The following is a 16,355-nucleotide window of genomic DNA, read 5'->3' as shown; positions in this document are numbered from 1 at the left end:
TGAAAGAGCTCAGAATGTGGTAGGCAAGACATCAGAAATTATTGGTTGAATGATAGATACCCTAGACTGAAAATTTTTTTCAGGCACAATAAGGCTCGTCTACAATAGTGGCTGTTAAGACTTCTCCTCTAAGTCATCTGAAAATTTAATTGCTACTGATATCCAGAGAAGACAGGTACATTCCTGAACATTAAGCAGCCTCGGTGTTTTATAAGCAACAAACTGACAGAAGTCAGTGGTTTCATCTTGACATGCTTATCAATGCACCAAGCATGATGCTTCGCTGTTATCAAAAAGGGATTGTTCTGTCAGGAAGATGAAAGCAAGCAGCAAGAATGGTTGGGTCTGGCTATTTCACATGCAGAACATCGCTTCCAGCTCTGGAGTTCAGAGATTACTCTTTGCCTTGAGAAGAAGAGCCATCTGGTCAGGGTAGTCTTTGATATCTAGCAGCTGGGCAATGTGCTTTCTTCTAGGTCTCACTCTTACAGTTGCTCAGATAGCTGGTTTACTACCCTTTTGCAACTTAATTTGTTAAATTCTGTGGTAAGTTACTCGTGAAATTACAGCTTGACTTCATTGGAGTAAGCTAAAATATACATGCAATTTCTAATCAATATCTCCTCTTGGTGAGAAATTGCTATGAAATGCCTCTGTTTGAAAGGGGTCTCAAGAGTAATCTTCACATTGTTACAGCACAGACATGACTGATGTGGCAGTGACAGCCATAAATGCAGTTATTACACCTTTAATAAACTAATTTTGGTGGTATCCTGCCTCATTCCTCTATCAAGGGATGTGAGACGCTTTTTAAATCGTGGAGGCTTTGTTGAATGGGAATGAATGTATGCACTTAAACATGTGTTTAAGTTATCAGTGAATTGCATTCTTAAGGGTCAATTTGAAAAAAAAAAAAAAAAAAAGAGGAATGAAGTATCTGTCTCTTTACTCCACATCCTGCGCTGGGCAGTTTCCCAGCCTCCCAGTAGTACTAAGCTGACAGCTGCTGTGACATGCAGCTACCGTCACACCTGCACATATTGTAGCTGTTGCCATAAGTAGGTCTAAGAATTTTGTTTTCCATCAACAACAGTCAGGCTCATGGTACAGATTCTACCAAATGTTATAGATAAATAAAATGTCAAGAAATAAAAATATAGAGATGTAAAAACGTTGTGGTGGTTTTTCTTTCGGGGGATTTGGGGGGTGTGTGTGTGTTATAAACTGCAAACCTTAAAATTCACTAAAGCATTTGAAGAGTATCAAATGGTATCAAATTCAGGTATCTCTACTAAGGCTTCTATTAAAGAATAAACTAAAGTTCTTTTGAATAGCATGGATGTTCTTTTAGACTGTAAATTTTACCTCAATGAGCATATCTTATTATACAAAATATATTTTCTTGGAACTTGCTTGATTATTGTGTGTATCGAATATATGTGTACAATTCTCTCCAGCTTCCTCATAACCCCTGAATGTCTGGCTGGGGTTAATGTAGTGACAGTGTTCATTAATGAGGTTCAATCTCTTTTGGGAATCAGTTTCTACATGTACATTAGAACAGCTCTTTGATTTTATATTAGACATAAGAAATGTAATTGAGAGAATGATGACTTAGGTGCAGACTAGTTCTTTTACATGGGTAGGTGCAGTGAAAGAAATGGGAAATTTCTTGGGCTTTCATTATCACTTTATTTTTTCTTCAGAAAAAGAGAATAGTGAGAAATAAATACAAATAAATATATGTATACATGGTAAGTATATATTATTTATTCACATATTATATGTTTTATGTATTAATGTTTATTTATTATATTTTTATATTCTAGATGATTATTTCATTTAGAGCTCTCCATCAGGTTTAGTAGATTCTTGGTAGTACTTTTTCCCAATGAAGACTTGTTCTATTTCCAATACATTAGAAATATATACCAACTGTGGGTTTTAACCTACATATGAAAACCATGTCTCAGCACAGTCTGTTTTTGCCACTGCTTTCCATTTAAATCTCAGTTTCTTAAATTTCTGTGGGATGACAAGGAATTTTATCTGGTTTTAGTTTGTGACTTATGACTCCCATTTATGCCTGGCTGCTGGTATATTGAAGAGCGCTAATGCCAGTTTGTCAGTTGTTACAAGATTTTCTCCTTGAGACCTTCTGCTACTGATGGTTTTTTAGTTATTTATGTGTGCCAGCCATGGATCTTAGTCATTCCTTCCTTAACTTTGTCTTGTTCTAAGAACTGAGATTTTAAATTGAGTTTGAAAGCGTGGTCTTTTTGACTGAAATTTTCAGTGAAGGAAAGGATTTTTTTTCTTTGCTTTTGAAGTAGTTCTGTAACTACAGTGGTATTTGTGCTATTGACTTGTGTGGAAATAGTCAAGATGTCATGATGGAAGGAAGTGTACAAGCTACCTGTTGGTTTTAATTTAGTAGATAGATTCTACAGAACAGTGCCTGGCTATTTTTTGAAAGTAGAATCTTATAGTACATCTCTCGGCATGATTTTGAATTGGACTGTGCAGTGTGGTTATATGCAATAAACACAGGAGAAATACTTCTAAAAGTTGTGTCTTAGTGGTGTGTAAATTAAAATAATTCTTCCAAATCTGCTCAAATTTCACAAGTTAGTATTTATTGTCCTCAGTGAGTAGACAGTCATATTAGTCTTTCTAGTGAACTGGGTCATACCAAATAAAGAATACACCAGAGAATAAGTTTGGCATCTCAGTAGACATCTATTTCTGCAGTGTGTAGGTACTAAAACTTTCATTCTTTGGCCTTGGGACAGAGTTCCATCTGCTGGAGTTACTGTGGCGTGAGAACAAGCAGCCCTTTGGGCTGCCTCACATTCCTGGTTTGGACGATGCGGTGACTGGAGCAGATGCTTTCTGAGAATGATGATTTTTTTTTTTTTTTTTTTTTTTGTGAGCGCTCCCTGAATTTACCTGTATTAAAACTTGGGAGTTCAAACACCTCTTAATTCCAAATTTGCTCAGTTTGTTGTCACTTGTTAAAGCCACATGTGAGAAACTCTTACCATCAGTTTGATTATCTACAATTTTTATTGCTCATCTGATCTACATTACAGAATTTGTAACTGCATATATTATACATACATTAAAATACATAGGTAAATAGGGAAGTATTATGTTTTGACAATGGAGAATAAAATCAGATAATAGTTCATCTGACCTGCTTCTAGGCCTCTTTGTAGGATGTAATAGAAAAAATTTACAAAACTGAAAAGTCTTTCACCCTGTTTTCCCTGTGGACATCCATCTGCTTTGCATCCTTTTGCGTTAACAGGCTTCTTAAATACAGTCTGTAGTTTGTTACAGGGTTTGGGCTGGAAATCTGTAGAAAATATTCAGCTAATGCAGGAGATGAATGGCCACTTTTTCTTTACTGCAGTTGCAAGAGGAAATGCTTAATAGTAACTGCTGCATGCGATGGGGACCCTTCTGTTTAAGTACTCAGTGCAGCCTGTAAGCACATATACTTTAAAGGCATACTGTATACTATTGTTTCTTCCTGCAGATCTCTTTATTACCATTTTCACCTTGTATTTTATTCTGGCATGTTTTGCTTGTATCCCTCCTTTTGTAGCAGAAGTTAACTGAATAGTATTACCAAAGCAATGGTGGCATTATTGCCATGATTATTTCCAGTTAAAATTATTTTTAAAAGCAGTTGCATCAATTTTAATTCTGTTCTAAAGAATGCAATTAATTTCATGTGGGAGTGAGGGCTGGGGCTAAGCACTTGTCAGTTTTGGAAAAGACTGCATCAGTGGGGACCAGTAAAAAAGCTGCTGGGGGGATTATGTGGGAGTTGCCAATGGTAACTCGTAAATTTAGACTTGCAGAATCTTGTGGCTCATTTTTGTACTAGTCTTATCCTGCAGTAGTTAGGAGGTGACTGAATCAGTCTGTGAGTTTCTTATCAGGCCAGCCTCTGACTGAGCCTTTGAACAGTGCCTGTACAATGGCTGTCACTTCATCTCTGGGCTTTTCTTGACTCTGGAGTGATACAAATAGTGCCAGAAACCTGTAGGAAGAGATCTGGTAACTTGAGAAAATGCTCATGAAAAACTTGGCCGTTGCTGCATGGAATGGTTTAGCACGTACTGCTCCCACCTCATGATAAAGTTTTTTGTTTTGTGTTTTTGGGTGTTTTTTTTTTAAACAAAACTGTTACTGTTAGCTACATTTTTTCAGCAGAGCCATTACAAGGTTTTTATGTCTGTGTGGTGAGTCACAAGCTTCATGTCTATGAGTATACTGTCAAGATTGCTTTCAATGGCTAAGGATATCCCCTTATATCTGGCAAAGTGATTTGCCTTTTTTTTTTTTTTTCCTGAAAATATAAATATTTATGTTTTGTAAGACTTGTAAGACCGGTTATAAATGTTTACCTTAAGACTTGAACCTATTTCAGTTTTTCTCAAATTTATAAAGTAATTGGTAAATTCAATGCATTTATTGTTGGGAATTTGAAGCCTCTCTTTTTTTTCCAATAGAAGAGAATGTGCAGATGCATTACTGCTCTTATTGTACTGTATTTCAGGACACTTAAAAGGCAATTTAAACATCATTAAAGTTCTTCCTTGTATCCTTTTTCAGGACAGTAGCAGCACTATTATCTCAATGCTATTTAGCTTTGTTCAATTTGATTTCTTTTAACTTTTTAAGACAACATCTGGGGAAGATGTACGGGACTTCACGAAGGTACTGAAGAATAAGTTCCGGTCAAAGAAGTATTTTGCAAAGCATCCCCGACTTGGCTACCTGCCTGTGCAAACAGTATTGGAGGGTGACAACCTTGAGACGTAAGCTTGATTACAGAGTAATTGCTCCTGGGGTCACGAGCCTATTCCATTAAAAACAAAAAAAGTAAACCCACAAAATAATGAACAGCAGATGTAGAGCTTTCTGCTGTATTATTTTCTATGAATTGTTTTGCATTATTTGCAGATCTTGCCTGTTTTTAAAAAAATAACATATTTTATACTTTGATTTTTATAAGCATTCTATCATAAAGCCATGGACTTTAGCAGGTAATGTTGGAGGGGGCCAAATGGCTGTTTTACAGAGAACACTTTTATAGATTTGGGGAGACCGGGGTTTTGGAACTGCACTGCTTATTTGGTTATCTCAAAGTCCCTAGAGTTAGAAATCTGGAGCTAATCAGGTTCCTACAGGCTTCAGAAATATAGGTGGCCTAATAAAAGAGCACTCCCGGTGTCTCCGCAGTATTACTTACGGTGCTGGCAGAAATACTCCACTTTATTTACTAATTTGGTAGCTGTCAGCCAAGGACACTCTTAAAAGAGCAAAATTAAGATGTGTTGACAGGGCACTAGAAGTGGTTTCATGGATTGACTCTCCTGGACATTGTGGAGTCTGCGGCACTACTGTATCGTCTGAACGCAGCACCGCTTAGCTAGCCACAGTGAATGTGAAGCTTCAACGTATACGCTCTGCTTGCATGCAACAGCCCAGCGCCACTGTCCACGCTCTGTTTTCATGACCGGAGGACTGTGCATTTTATTTACGATAAGCAAACAAAACCTGCTCATTAGCAGTTTAAGAAGCAGGAGGAAGCAATCTGAAAACTGGCATTATTGACAGCCTGATTTCTAAGGAAGCAATGCACATTCAAATGTTAAAATGTTAATCCCTGGGGCAATCTTCAGCTGCCACCAACACAGGAAAGCAAAGCTGCTTTGACGTGATGAAAGTTTGCCGATGGTGCCAGAAATCGGAATGTCAAAACTGTAATCACAAGTCAGGATAAAGCCCTCTTGGTCCAGTCATGTGGGAAATATACAGATAAATTGCCAGCATCACACTGAGGAAACTGTTGGTATTGGTTCTCTCCCCTGCAGGTGGCGAAACTCAGTAATAACTTTCTTTAAATTAAAAAAAAAAAAAATTAAAAATCCTAAATAGTTACTCAATAAGAGTCTCATACAATATGTATTTACCTCATTGTTATTATGCAGAAGGAAAATAAGCATTGATAACCTTGACTTATGGGGGTTTTGTGGTCGATGGTGTTTTTTTCCCGCCAATTTTTTTTGTAAATATATTTTCTAGTTAGCTTAAAATGAAAGCTGCAGTACTTGAGCAGAATTTAAATGAACTGATTATGGTTTACGAACTGCAGTTCAATCAATAACATGGATTTGGTATTTTTTTAAAAATTGATTTTTATTCAACAAAAGGAAGTATGTAAGTCATTCTCCCGTCTCTCCATGATACACGGTAGTATCTGTTGCTGTCTCTTTTCTACATCAATTGTTGCTGATTCAAATAATCTGGGTGAGTTGCTGGTTAAAATATTTTGTGTTTCTCCAGCTTTCTCTTGCTTAAATGGCACTAAAGTTTTTGTTTCATAGTTTCTTTCTTTCTCTCTCTCTCTTTTTTTTTTTTTCTTTGTGTCTTCCTTACAGTCCTATCACTCTCATCAGTATGTGGCCAGAGCAATATGAGTGAGTATGCAGAACCCCTTTGTCTGGAAAGCTTAGTATACTGGTGGTTTTCTTTCAGCTCAGTTGCGACTAATCTGATGTGCATGAGCTACAGGGCATGGCTGACCCAAAGCAATAACCCCCTCAGCAATATTGTGAATTTATATATTTGTCATCAGTCTAACTTACTTCAAAAATAATGTTGTCTATATCATTAATTGCTTTAGACACCACTAATTTTTATTGTATTCTTTTTAAACCAGTCCTTCCCAGTCTCCACATCTGTTTCACGATGACACACACTCCAGGATAGAGCAGTATGCTACGAGGTAAGAGATGGACAGTTTCTCACCAGTACACTGCATTTTGTGATTGATTCCTGAAGATTTTAATCTACTCTACTGGCTGGGCATTATTTATTAAAAAGATATAATTCTCTTTACTCAGAAGTCAGTCAAATGTTTTTAAATCATTAGCTTCTGAATACAGTCATATTAAATGTAAAATAGATGCATTAAATCTGTCATACACAATGGAAACTGCTGCAGAATTACTGTGTGCTGTTTCTAAAGTGTACTGTTTTCCGTTTGTTTCTTCATTTTTAACCTTTGAAATAAACTAAACTTGTTGGATATATAATTTTTCTCTGTAGGATTTTAGGCCCAGGGTTCCATTTTCTTCTGTGTTAGGTTGACTCTATCCATTACCACTGACTTTTAGCAAAGCATATAATAATTGCAGATGTTTTATGGGGTCACCTTAGTCCTTTCATGATAAAATGTCTATTATGCCAAGTCTATCTCAATACTTCTGTGTTTTGTTGAACCCTCTTCTGTACACTCAGAGCTGGTGATGGTTAAGCACTAACCAGAGGTACCCTCTCAGAAATAAGTACCACCACCCAACTTTTAGGCAACAAAGAAATTGATCCATATTACCATGGGAACTGACTTGGTTTTCCTTTCAGTGTTTTTATTGTTGTATCTGATCACAATTAATAAATAATGTTAACTTTTTCAGCTTTTTGGATAAAAATTCAGAGCTTATGTTTGAGTTAATTGAATTCTTATTTATGGGTACCATAAGAAAGCTTCAAAGCGGCTTGTGAAATACCTAGGATACCCAACATGATCTTTGCAGCAAGGGAAAAATAGGGCAGCAACTAATGCTGAAGGGCTACCTGCTGTCAGCCTCAACTATTATTTTTTTTCCCAACAATGAATATTTTCATCCTTCATTAGTAGCATAGTACATTGGCAAAGGCAGAGTTGTAGTGCTTTTAAATTATTTGGAACATGTCATTCATATAGATCCCCCAACATTTCTTAATCTCTAACTTAGGCCATGCTACAATCAATTAAACCCCATGGAACAAATAAATTAGATTTCTCTAGAAAGACATGGGAATTTTCTGTCTCCTTATGTCCTTTTTTCAGCCCGTGGCTTTCTGTGTCTAGATGAAGCTCAAACTCTGGACTCGCATTAAGGATCAGGCGAGATCCTAGGTGCAAAACCTGTTTTCCCTCTCCTCCCCCTCAGCTCTTACCAGATAAATTAAACTTGCTGAAGATGGACCATGCACTGCTCAGGATCTTTCAGGATACAAAGCTAAATCTGTGCCTGCTATGTGCAGACATTGGTTAGCAAAATCACAAACTTTAAAAATACTAATTATTACATAAGTAAGCTATCTAAAACTATTCAAGATGTTTTTTCCAATAGTAATAAAATCTTAAAAATGAGGACCTAATTCTATATCTATCATATCATTTTTATTGTGTGCTTTCTAGTTGGATCTGTTGTTATGCATATTTCACATATAAAGTAATAAATATTTTTTATTGTTCTTTTCAGTTAAGCTTCTTTCAAGAAATATTATCAGGGCTTCCCTAATAAGATTGTGCTCAGCAGAAACAGTATATTAGGACTTAAAACCTTTATTGTCACTGATTGAAGAACATTCAACTTGGTTTTCTGTTAACAAAGTGCCCTACCTGCAATCAATTACCATCGCCCCGTTCTGTTGTGCTGTCACCTCCGAGTTGCTTCTAATTCCCTTTCTGAGCTTTCAGTTTGTGTCCTGCATCGAAGGCTCTTTGCAGCTCTAGAGTCCCTTCCTTGTCTCCCTCTGCTCCCTGATCAAGGCTGTCTCCTGGTCCACATGTTATTCCAAGCAAATCCACACTAAATGTTGGAGATCCAAAACATGATGGTAATGGTAGACTCTGCATTTCTGATATGGGATATCTATTACTTGCTAAGAGATTTAGGGCAGACTCTCCTCTCTGAAAAATGGCAGGCTTTGTACTACTTCCCTATATGACAAAAAAGGGGCTCTGAGGATTAATTTTGAAAATTATGTTTCATCAAAGACTCAAAGATGCTGAGCTAAGCAGCATTACAGAGGCGACTTCTAAACCTGTTCCTCACCATGAACTAGATCTGTTAGAGATGCCCCGGAGCAGAGATAATCTGAATGTCTCTAGTCACTTAGGAGCTTGTCCTTCCCTTCAGGGGAGGTGTTGGAGCGCAATGTCCCACCCCAGCCATGGTGGGACGAGGCAGTCAAGACAACTTCATTCTGTGTGTGCTTTCATTTATCCTCTTTCAACCCTGAGGAATATTAACAAATGTGCAAATGGGAAAGCTTGCTCCATGCTAAAAGATGACAACAGAATTCCCATTTCTTTAGGGCCTTGCACACTGCTTTCAAAAAGAAGTTTAAAGATATCTATAATAAGGCATAGCACACTTGCAAAAATAGGTATTAAAATAAGATATCTTTATAGTAAATAGCTGTATGTGGTGCAGTCCAATGTATGCACAGAGCATTGAGTGTTCCTAGATTTGTATGTATACGTCTTACCTATAAGGCATATCTTTGCTAGAAAATTGAATAGGCAGAGAATTTCTGCTGCAATTTTAAAAAGAGCTGTATCGCCTTATATATACAGTATAATAATCCAGTCCTTTTAGATTAATTCCTTCCAAAATGAGGAACCATAGGCAATGATTCCCTGTAACTACACCGGGTTTTGTGTTGTTTTCCAGGACTTGTCTGTCCACAGTGTGATGTTATTTGCCAAGCATAATTTCAGATGTTGCATGTGCTATATTTAAAAAGTATTCATCCTCTTTTGTTAGTCCAGCTTTATGAAATTCAAAAAGAAACCCATCTGCAAAAACATGTCTTTAACTAATTTTACCATGAGAGTTGTGGTGGTGCTAATGATAATTATACTAGAGATAGAAAGTATACTTGTTCTTTGTTGTTTGGCAAGTAGAATTAGTTAATCATAGCACAAGTTTTATGTAAAAGTCCTCTGGATTATAGGTTTTTGTCACAAAATCTAGGAGTTTATTCCTATTCACATATACCAAGATTGGCATATCTGAGCTGTTTCTAAGTAGAATTGATTTTCACAGTGCCACTGTTTAAATTGTGCAGCGTGTTCTCTGACAGTCATGGTCTTTCCCTGCCTTTCAGGCTCGCACAGATGGAAAGGACCAATGGCTCCTTCCTCACGGACAGTAGCTCCACCACAGGAAGCGTGTAAGTAACTCACACTCATTAACGCTGCCAGGAACTTTGGTTATAGATGCATGGTATAATCTTCATAAGTTGTAAGACAGGACTTAGTCCCAGTGAAAGCAGCTAATGCGTATGACCCCAAGGATGGCTGCATAAATTTCATTATTCCAAGCACCGATTGTAGCAATTGGTGATGTTCAGTTGATGACGTAAGGGAACTCTACATTTGTCAGCCATTCTGCTTCAAAAGTCAGGATATTTCATGTGACTGGAAAAAAGTCACAGCTCTATATGTTCTAGTTTGTCTTCCTTTTCTGCTTTTATTATAGTATAAAAGAAAAGAAATCCTTCTATGTCGAAGTGGACAATGGAGTCTGTAAAAAATCTTGTACTAACTCCCAGGACAATTTTCTCATTAAAAAAAAATTTAAAAATCATCTATATTTTGAAGGTTCTGCAGAGCCAGGACAGTGTTGCTACCTCTTGTTTATATTTCAGTTTGCTGGCTGCCGATCCATCTGTTTGTACTTGGGGATATAGACATAGTCCCATATTAATTTTATCAATGCCTTTTTCTTTTTTTGAATTATGTGTCATTTTTATTATAAAAACCCTTCATTAAAATGCATTGGTGAACCTGGAAAGCATAGAACCCCTTGAATTACTGATGAATTAAATACGATTTTTTTCAATGTAAAAATAAATGAATGTTTTAACCTCACTGTATCATCGATTCTGTTAATTAAATCAGTGTAGTAGGACTCTGCCTGTCTTAATTTATTAATGAATGTCATCAGCATTTTTAACAAGGAAGCAGAAATTGTTCTTGTTCAGCTTTAGTTAGAAAATGCTGGTGTTCTCAATAATACTTTAATTTACTGTTTTGAAATCTAATAATGAAATTTATCTATGAATGTACTAACAATTTGAGATTTAAAATACTTTGCTTCAGAGAAGCCATGTGACCACCTTTAAATGTTTCCTCTTTTGTGCTTAATTAACTCTATTCACATAACTGATAAAACTTTTTTCATGTGTAACTGTTTTCATATATTTCTGCCATTGGTAAGCTCACCAGTGAAAGAAATGCAGCCAAAATATTCCCTTTCGTTTTTCCTTCCGAAACAAAAAGAGAGCAAACATACTGTCATTTGGCAGGAAAGCTGAAAACTTGAAGGCAGTTAAATGTTCATACACTTGAGTTGTTTATTTTGCAATTAATGAGTCTACTCATATATAAAGACCCAACACCATCCATCCCAATGGTAAAAGGGTGTATATGCTTCATTTTTATTAACAAATTAGATGTTGATTTTAATGCAATTTCCCTGCTCACCTATAAACGTGACCTTTATTTTGAGAAAAAGAATGAACATGTTGGTACACAAGTTCACCATGTGAGAGGGACCTGTGAACTTGAGTCTCCGTCCTGTTGTCAAAAGGAGACTGTTACATGAACAAAATATGCAGAGATTTAGAGGCCAAGGAGGACAAGAAAGTAACTTTGTACCCAATGGCACCTTCTGGTTTATTTGCAGATAGTAAGGCATGCTTTCATTACTTCAATACTGAAGTACACAATTCTGAAGAACTGCAGTTTAAAGTTTGGAGTTAAATTATTATCATAGAATCATTTAGGTTGGAAAAGACTTTTAAGATCATTGAGTCCAACTGTAAACCTAACACTGCCAAGCTCACCACTAAACCACGTGCCTAAGTGCCACCTCTATACTTCTTGTAAATCCCTCCAGGGATGGTGACTCAACCACTTCCCTGGGCAGCCTGTTCCAGTGCTTGACAACCCTTTCGGTGAAGAAATTTTTCCAGGGACCTACAGAGCTATGAAGTTTGGATCCCAGTTTGGATAATAAGTCACAGCTGGAACATTGGGAATTTAGGGTTATAGTTCAGCTCTATTTTTATTGTTTAAATGCAATTTGACATAGAAATGCATGTGGTGTAATCATTAGTAATCATGTAATAGACTGAATTTGAAGGAGCAATTTGAAATTCAGATGCAGGTTTTTTCAGCTCAGATGCCCCTGCTGTAAACCTATCTGAGCAAAATCTAATTTTCTTACGGTATTCTTTTGAACATTCAGGATATGATTACTGGTTTGGAAATCAAATTCTCTGTTTCTCATAATTGGAGTTCTGTTCTGTGATCTTATTTTTATTGGTCCACAAGAGTCCTTCAGTTTACTGTGAACAGAGGCATAATTGCACTTAATATTGGAAAGTTACTACTTTGGTCTTGTCAGGTTCATAAGTTCAGCAATAATACTTTTAACAGTCGTCTTGCTCCAAAGAATATGTGTAAGAAGTCTTCTTTGACTTGTGTCAATAAGAATGACAATAAGAGAACTCCTGCTGTCAGTTAAACATCATGAAGTTTTTTGAAGGAATGTTTTGCAATATGCCATTTGATTAAGAAAACATTCTTTAAATATTTTTTGGGTTTTTTTTTTTTTTTAACTAACCTGTTGTCTTGAACGTCATTATGACTACTTCTATCTCCCTACCAAAGCTTTTCTAACCTTACCCTCCCCTAAAGGTATGTGAATTCTGTTAAAAAACACATTTTCCTCAACTGGAAAAATATTTATAGATAGCAAAAAAAAGTCATAGTCTCTACTGTAGTATGTTCAGCTTCTTAACAAACATTCTAATGCTCTCATGCGTGAGTTTTCTGGTATAAATACAGTGAATAAAAGTGTTTTTCCTTCATGTCATCTTCTCCATACATTAGGGAGTTAAAAATGTTTAGGCTAGATTGTTGTGATGAATTTTCTTTGGCTTTAATTCATGCAAGAACATCTATATCTTTAAAGCAGACTGGCCTCTTCACAAGTGAACATAAGGGAAAAAATGAAGTCTTTGCAACAAAAAATGATAAATAGTATCCCTAACAGAAAGCTGTGCCTCACAATTTGACAAATCATGGTGTAGTAGAACGAAAAGGCAAAGAAAAAATTGTTAGGAAAACAGGACAAGAACGTAACTCTCTTATTCATGTAATGTACAAACTATCCTATCTAGCCCATGCTGAAGTTAATTGCACTGGCCATAGTATAAATACTTTCTGTATAAATGTGAATGTTTAATAACTGTTTTCTTATTAATGCCTTTACCCAGTTATCTTCTTGTCTGCAGCACTCTCGATGCCACTTCACACTCAAGTGAAGGCAGAGTTGGAACATATATAAAATTTTATTTGTTAGGGAGCTGTGCGCCCAGGTGCAGGAGTAGGAACAAGCCGTGAAGGCCAGTGGTACTTTTAGTTGGCACTGCCACTCAATGTGTCCTAATAATAAGTCAAACTGGAGCCCCAGTATGTAGTACCCGACGTGATGTACTTTGACATAATGTAAGTGGTTAAAACGCATCTTGTCACATGGCCTGTCATGCATGGCCTGTAAAACACCAGATGTGTTTTACTTGTACATGCGTGTATTTATAGATTATTTGCCACCACAGAAATAACTTCTGTTTCTTCCAGAGTATGCATTTCTAAATAACTGAAACTAGTTCCAGATGATGATAAAATTAGGAGAAAAACAAGTTAAAACCAAAGCATTTTGGAGTACTTTCTTGAACCTGATTCTAATATTTCTTATAGCATTAGTAGGTCTAGGTACACTTTATTTGGATTAGAATGCATGGCACTTAGTATGAGAGCCACAGGAAAAATGAAAATGATCAGTGAAGAAGGATCACAAACCCCACATCTTACTATCTGAAATCTAATTTAACAATCAGTTTTCTTAATCAGATAAAATCAGATTACTGATGAAAAGTAACAGTCAGAAAATCTGAATTTTTTTTTTCCACAGCATAGTCTTGACGTAGGAGAAGTTATATGCAACATTATTTGCCTCTTGCTTCCTCTATGCATAATGCATGTTTTGGAATAGATGTCTTGAAAATATATATCCACAAAGAGAATAGGATATTTCAAAGGCCATTTTCCCTGGGTTTCCTTGTTGGGGTGTTCTTTTCCTTTGAGATGTACTTCTATCAAGTCTGACCTCCTGGGACGTCATTTTTACTGCTTTCTACTATGGTGAAATGCTGAAAAAGAACTGCAATCCCTGCTGTTGAAGGATTTTATGTACTTCTAGCTTTTTCTCAAAGCATGCAGGGTCTTCAGGAGAATAACCACCAAGAAAGGATGAGGAATTTATTTTGGTGTTGTGCTTTTATTTTGGTTGATGATTGCCATCTCCAACCAGTGCTGCAGAAGAGCGTCCCAGATGTGAGTTTGCAGCCCAGAAAGCCAGCTGTATGCTGGGCTGCATCAAAAGAGGTGTGGCCAGCCGGTCAAGGGAGGTGATTCTGCCCCTCTGCTCTCGTGAAACCCCACCTGGAGTACAGCTCTGGGGGCCCCAGTACAAGACAGATATGGACCAGACATGGACCTCTGGAGTGAGTCCAGAGGAGGGCCATGAAGCTGATCAGAGGGCTGGAGCACCTCTCCTATGAGGACAGGCTGAGAGAGTTGGGATTGTTCAACCTGGAGAAGAGAAGGCTCCAGGGAGATTTAATTGTGGCCTTCCAGTACCTAAAGGGGGCCTATGAGAAAGTGGGAGAGGGACTGTTTTACAAGGACATGTAATGACAGAATAAGCAATGGCTTTAAGATGAAAGCAGGCAGATTTAGATTAGATGTTAGGAAGAAATTCTTTACTGTGAGGGTGGTGAGGCACTGGAACAGGTTGCCCAGAGAGGTTGTGGAGGCCCCATCCCTGGCAGTGTTCAAGGCCAGGATGGATGGGGCTTTGGGCAACGTGGTCTAGTGGAGGGTGTCCCTGCCCGCAGCAGGGGGGTTGGAACTAGATGATCTTTGAGGTCTCTTCCAACCCAAACCATTCTATGATTCTCAAAATGAAAGTGTTTGCATGGCATAGAACATGTGTCACTCCCTTTTGTTGTAGGTCATTTTGAAGCCCTGCCCTGCGACTCCTGTGCTACTAATGAATCTCTTAATTGCAGTCGTGAGATTTGTCGATGCAGGTTCAAGGTTCTGTTTTTTTGAACTAGTGATTTTGCAAGATGGAGCAGAGGTGGAACACATGGTAAAAATACATTTTTCCTTCAGAAGACTTCTTTTATCAGGCACTTCCTCCAGCATGTGAAAAAGCCTGCTGTCAGTTGCAAGGTGTGATGCCTACAAAAAGACCAGTCAATATTCACAATCTGTCCTGTACAGTTTCTGACACTGACCAGTAGGAGATGAAGGAAATGAAATTTTTTCTGGACTGAATAACTGGGAGTCTAAAATATAAAATTATCTGTATTTAACTGTTTTGATCTCACCTTTTGGACTACAATACAGTCAAAAGTATCTAAGCATTTACTGTGTAAACTCTTTCTTTAAGAGATTTATAAGTTTCATTAAAAAATTAGGTTACACCTAATGCAAAATCTTGACAGAACCTCAGATTTAGCAAATTCACATAAATATAATAAATCCAGCTTTAAAGAACCCCTACTTAAAAAGAAATCCATTTCAGATGACCTACATAGTTGTTTATAAACTAATTCATCATCTTAAAATTTAGACAGCAGCTTTTTGATGCCTAATTAAAATAACGAGACTAAACTACTTGATCACATGAACCTTTCCTGACAACACGAACACCCTTGCACAAAAGAAGACTGGATGTGTAGTTCGACTGTATCACTTCATATGTAAACAGTGTTTTAAAACCTGGATGACAAAGCTGCGTTCTCTCTCCGGTTGGCTTTAGCTCCCTGTTTCTGTGCTTGCTGAAGATGTGACATTGCATTGCCAGCACTCCCGCCCTAATGCAGCTGCTTCGGTCACGGTGAGGGGATTCTGCATGTTTTGCAGGGCTGTAGAAGCCCTGCTATGTACCACAGAGTTTGAAGACCTGACAGGATTTATGTCACTTTGGCAAAAATTTAGTTATAAGGAGTGGAGTTTTTTTATCAAGACAATGAAAGAGTAGAGAAGTAACGTGAGGTTTTCATTTATTGCATTAGGACCTGATCCAAACTTCATCAACTACACTAGCTTTTGTTTTAGTTTTAACTAGATTAATGCAAAATAACAAAGTGCGTGATGATGAGTTTCCCTGAGATCACTCAAGTAGTGGAGGAGAGAAAGCAGATAGAGGCTTTTTTTTGTAAGTAAGAAAAAAAAATAGGAGCACTGTTCTGTTTCTTTTTCAGCTAACACTATCAGATGTCCTCTATATTTTTGAGGGACTTAAATGCACATACAATCCCAATTATATTTTAATTATATAGTTGTATTTAATGAAAAATTCATTAAATTTATTCATTTGCATAGGGAGATCCATATTGTCGTTTCTTTTCATGAG

The 16,355-nt window shown here is 37.1% G+C and overlaps 1 protein-coding gene across 5 annotated transcripts in view; it reads left to right on the top strand.

The window, feature by feature from the left end:
* Positions 1-16,355, top strand: part of UTRN (utrophin) — a 411,474-nt gene that overhangs the window by 377,632 nt on the left and 17,487 nt on the right. For 4 of the 5 annotated variants that reach the window (XM_075748477.1, XM_075748480.1, XM_075748481.1 and 1 more), the window contains 4 exons: positions 4,696-4,832; positions 6,459-6,497; positions 6,740-6,805; positions 9,964-10,029. In XM_075748477.1, the coding sequence (XP_075604592.1) occupies positions 4,696-4,832; positions 6,459-6,497; positions 6,740-6,805; positions 9,964-10,029 (308 nt within the window). The remainder of the gene's footprint in view (positions 1-4,695; positions 4,833-6,458; positions 6,498-6,739; positions 6,806-9,963; positions 10,030-16,355) is intronic. The other variant, XM_075748479.1, reaches the window with a different exon arrangement.

The sequence above is a fragment of the Balearica regulorum genome, chromosome 3 (genome assembly GCF_011004875.1).
Source record: "Balearica regulorum gibbericeps isolate bBalReg1 chromosome 3, bBalReg1.pri, whole genome shotgun sequence".
Classification (NCBI taxonomy): Eukaryota; Metazoa; Chordata; class Aves; order Gruiformes; family Gruidae; genus Balearica; species Balearica regulorum.
This window is presented reverse-complemented; position numbering and strand designations above follow the sequence as displayed.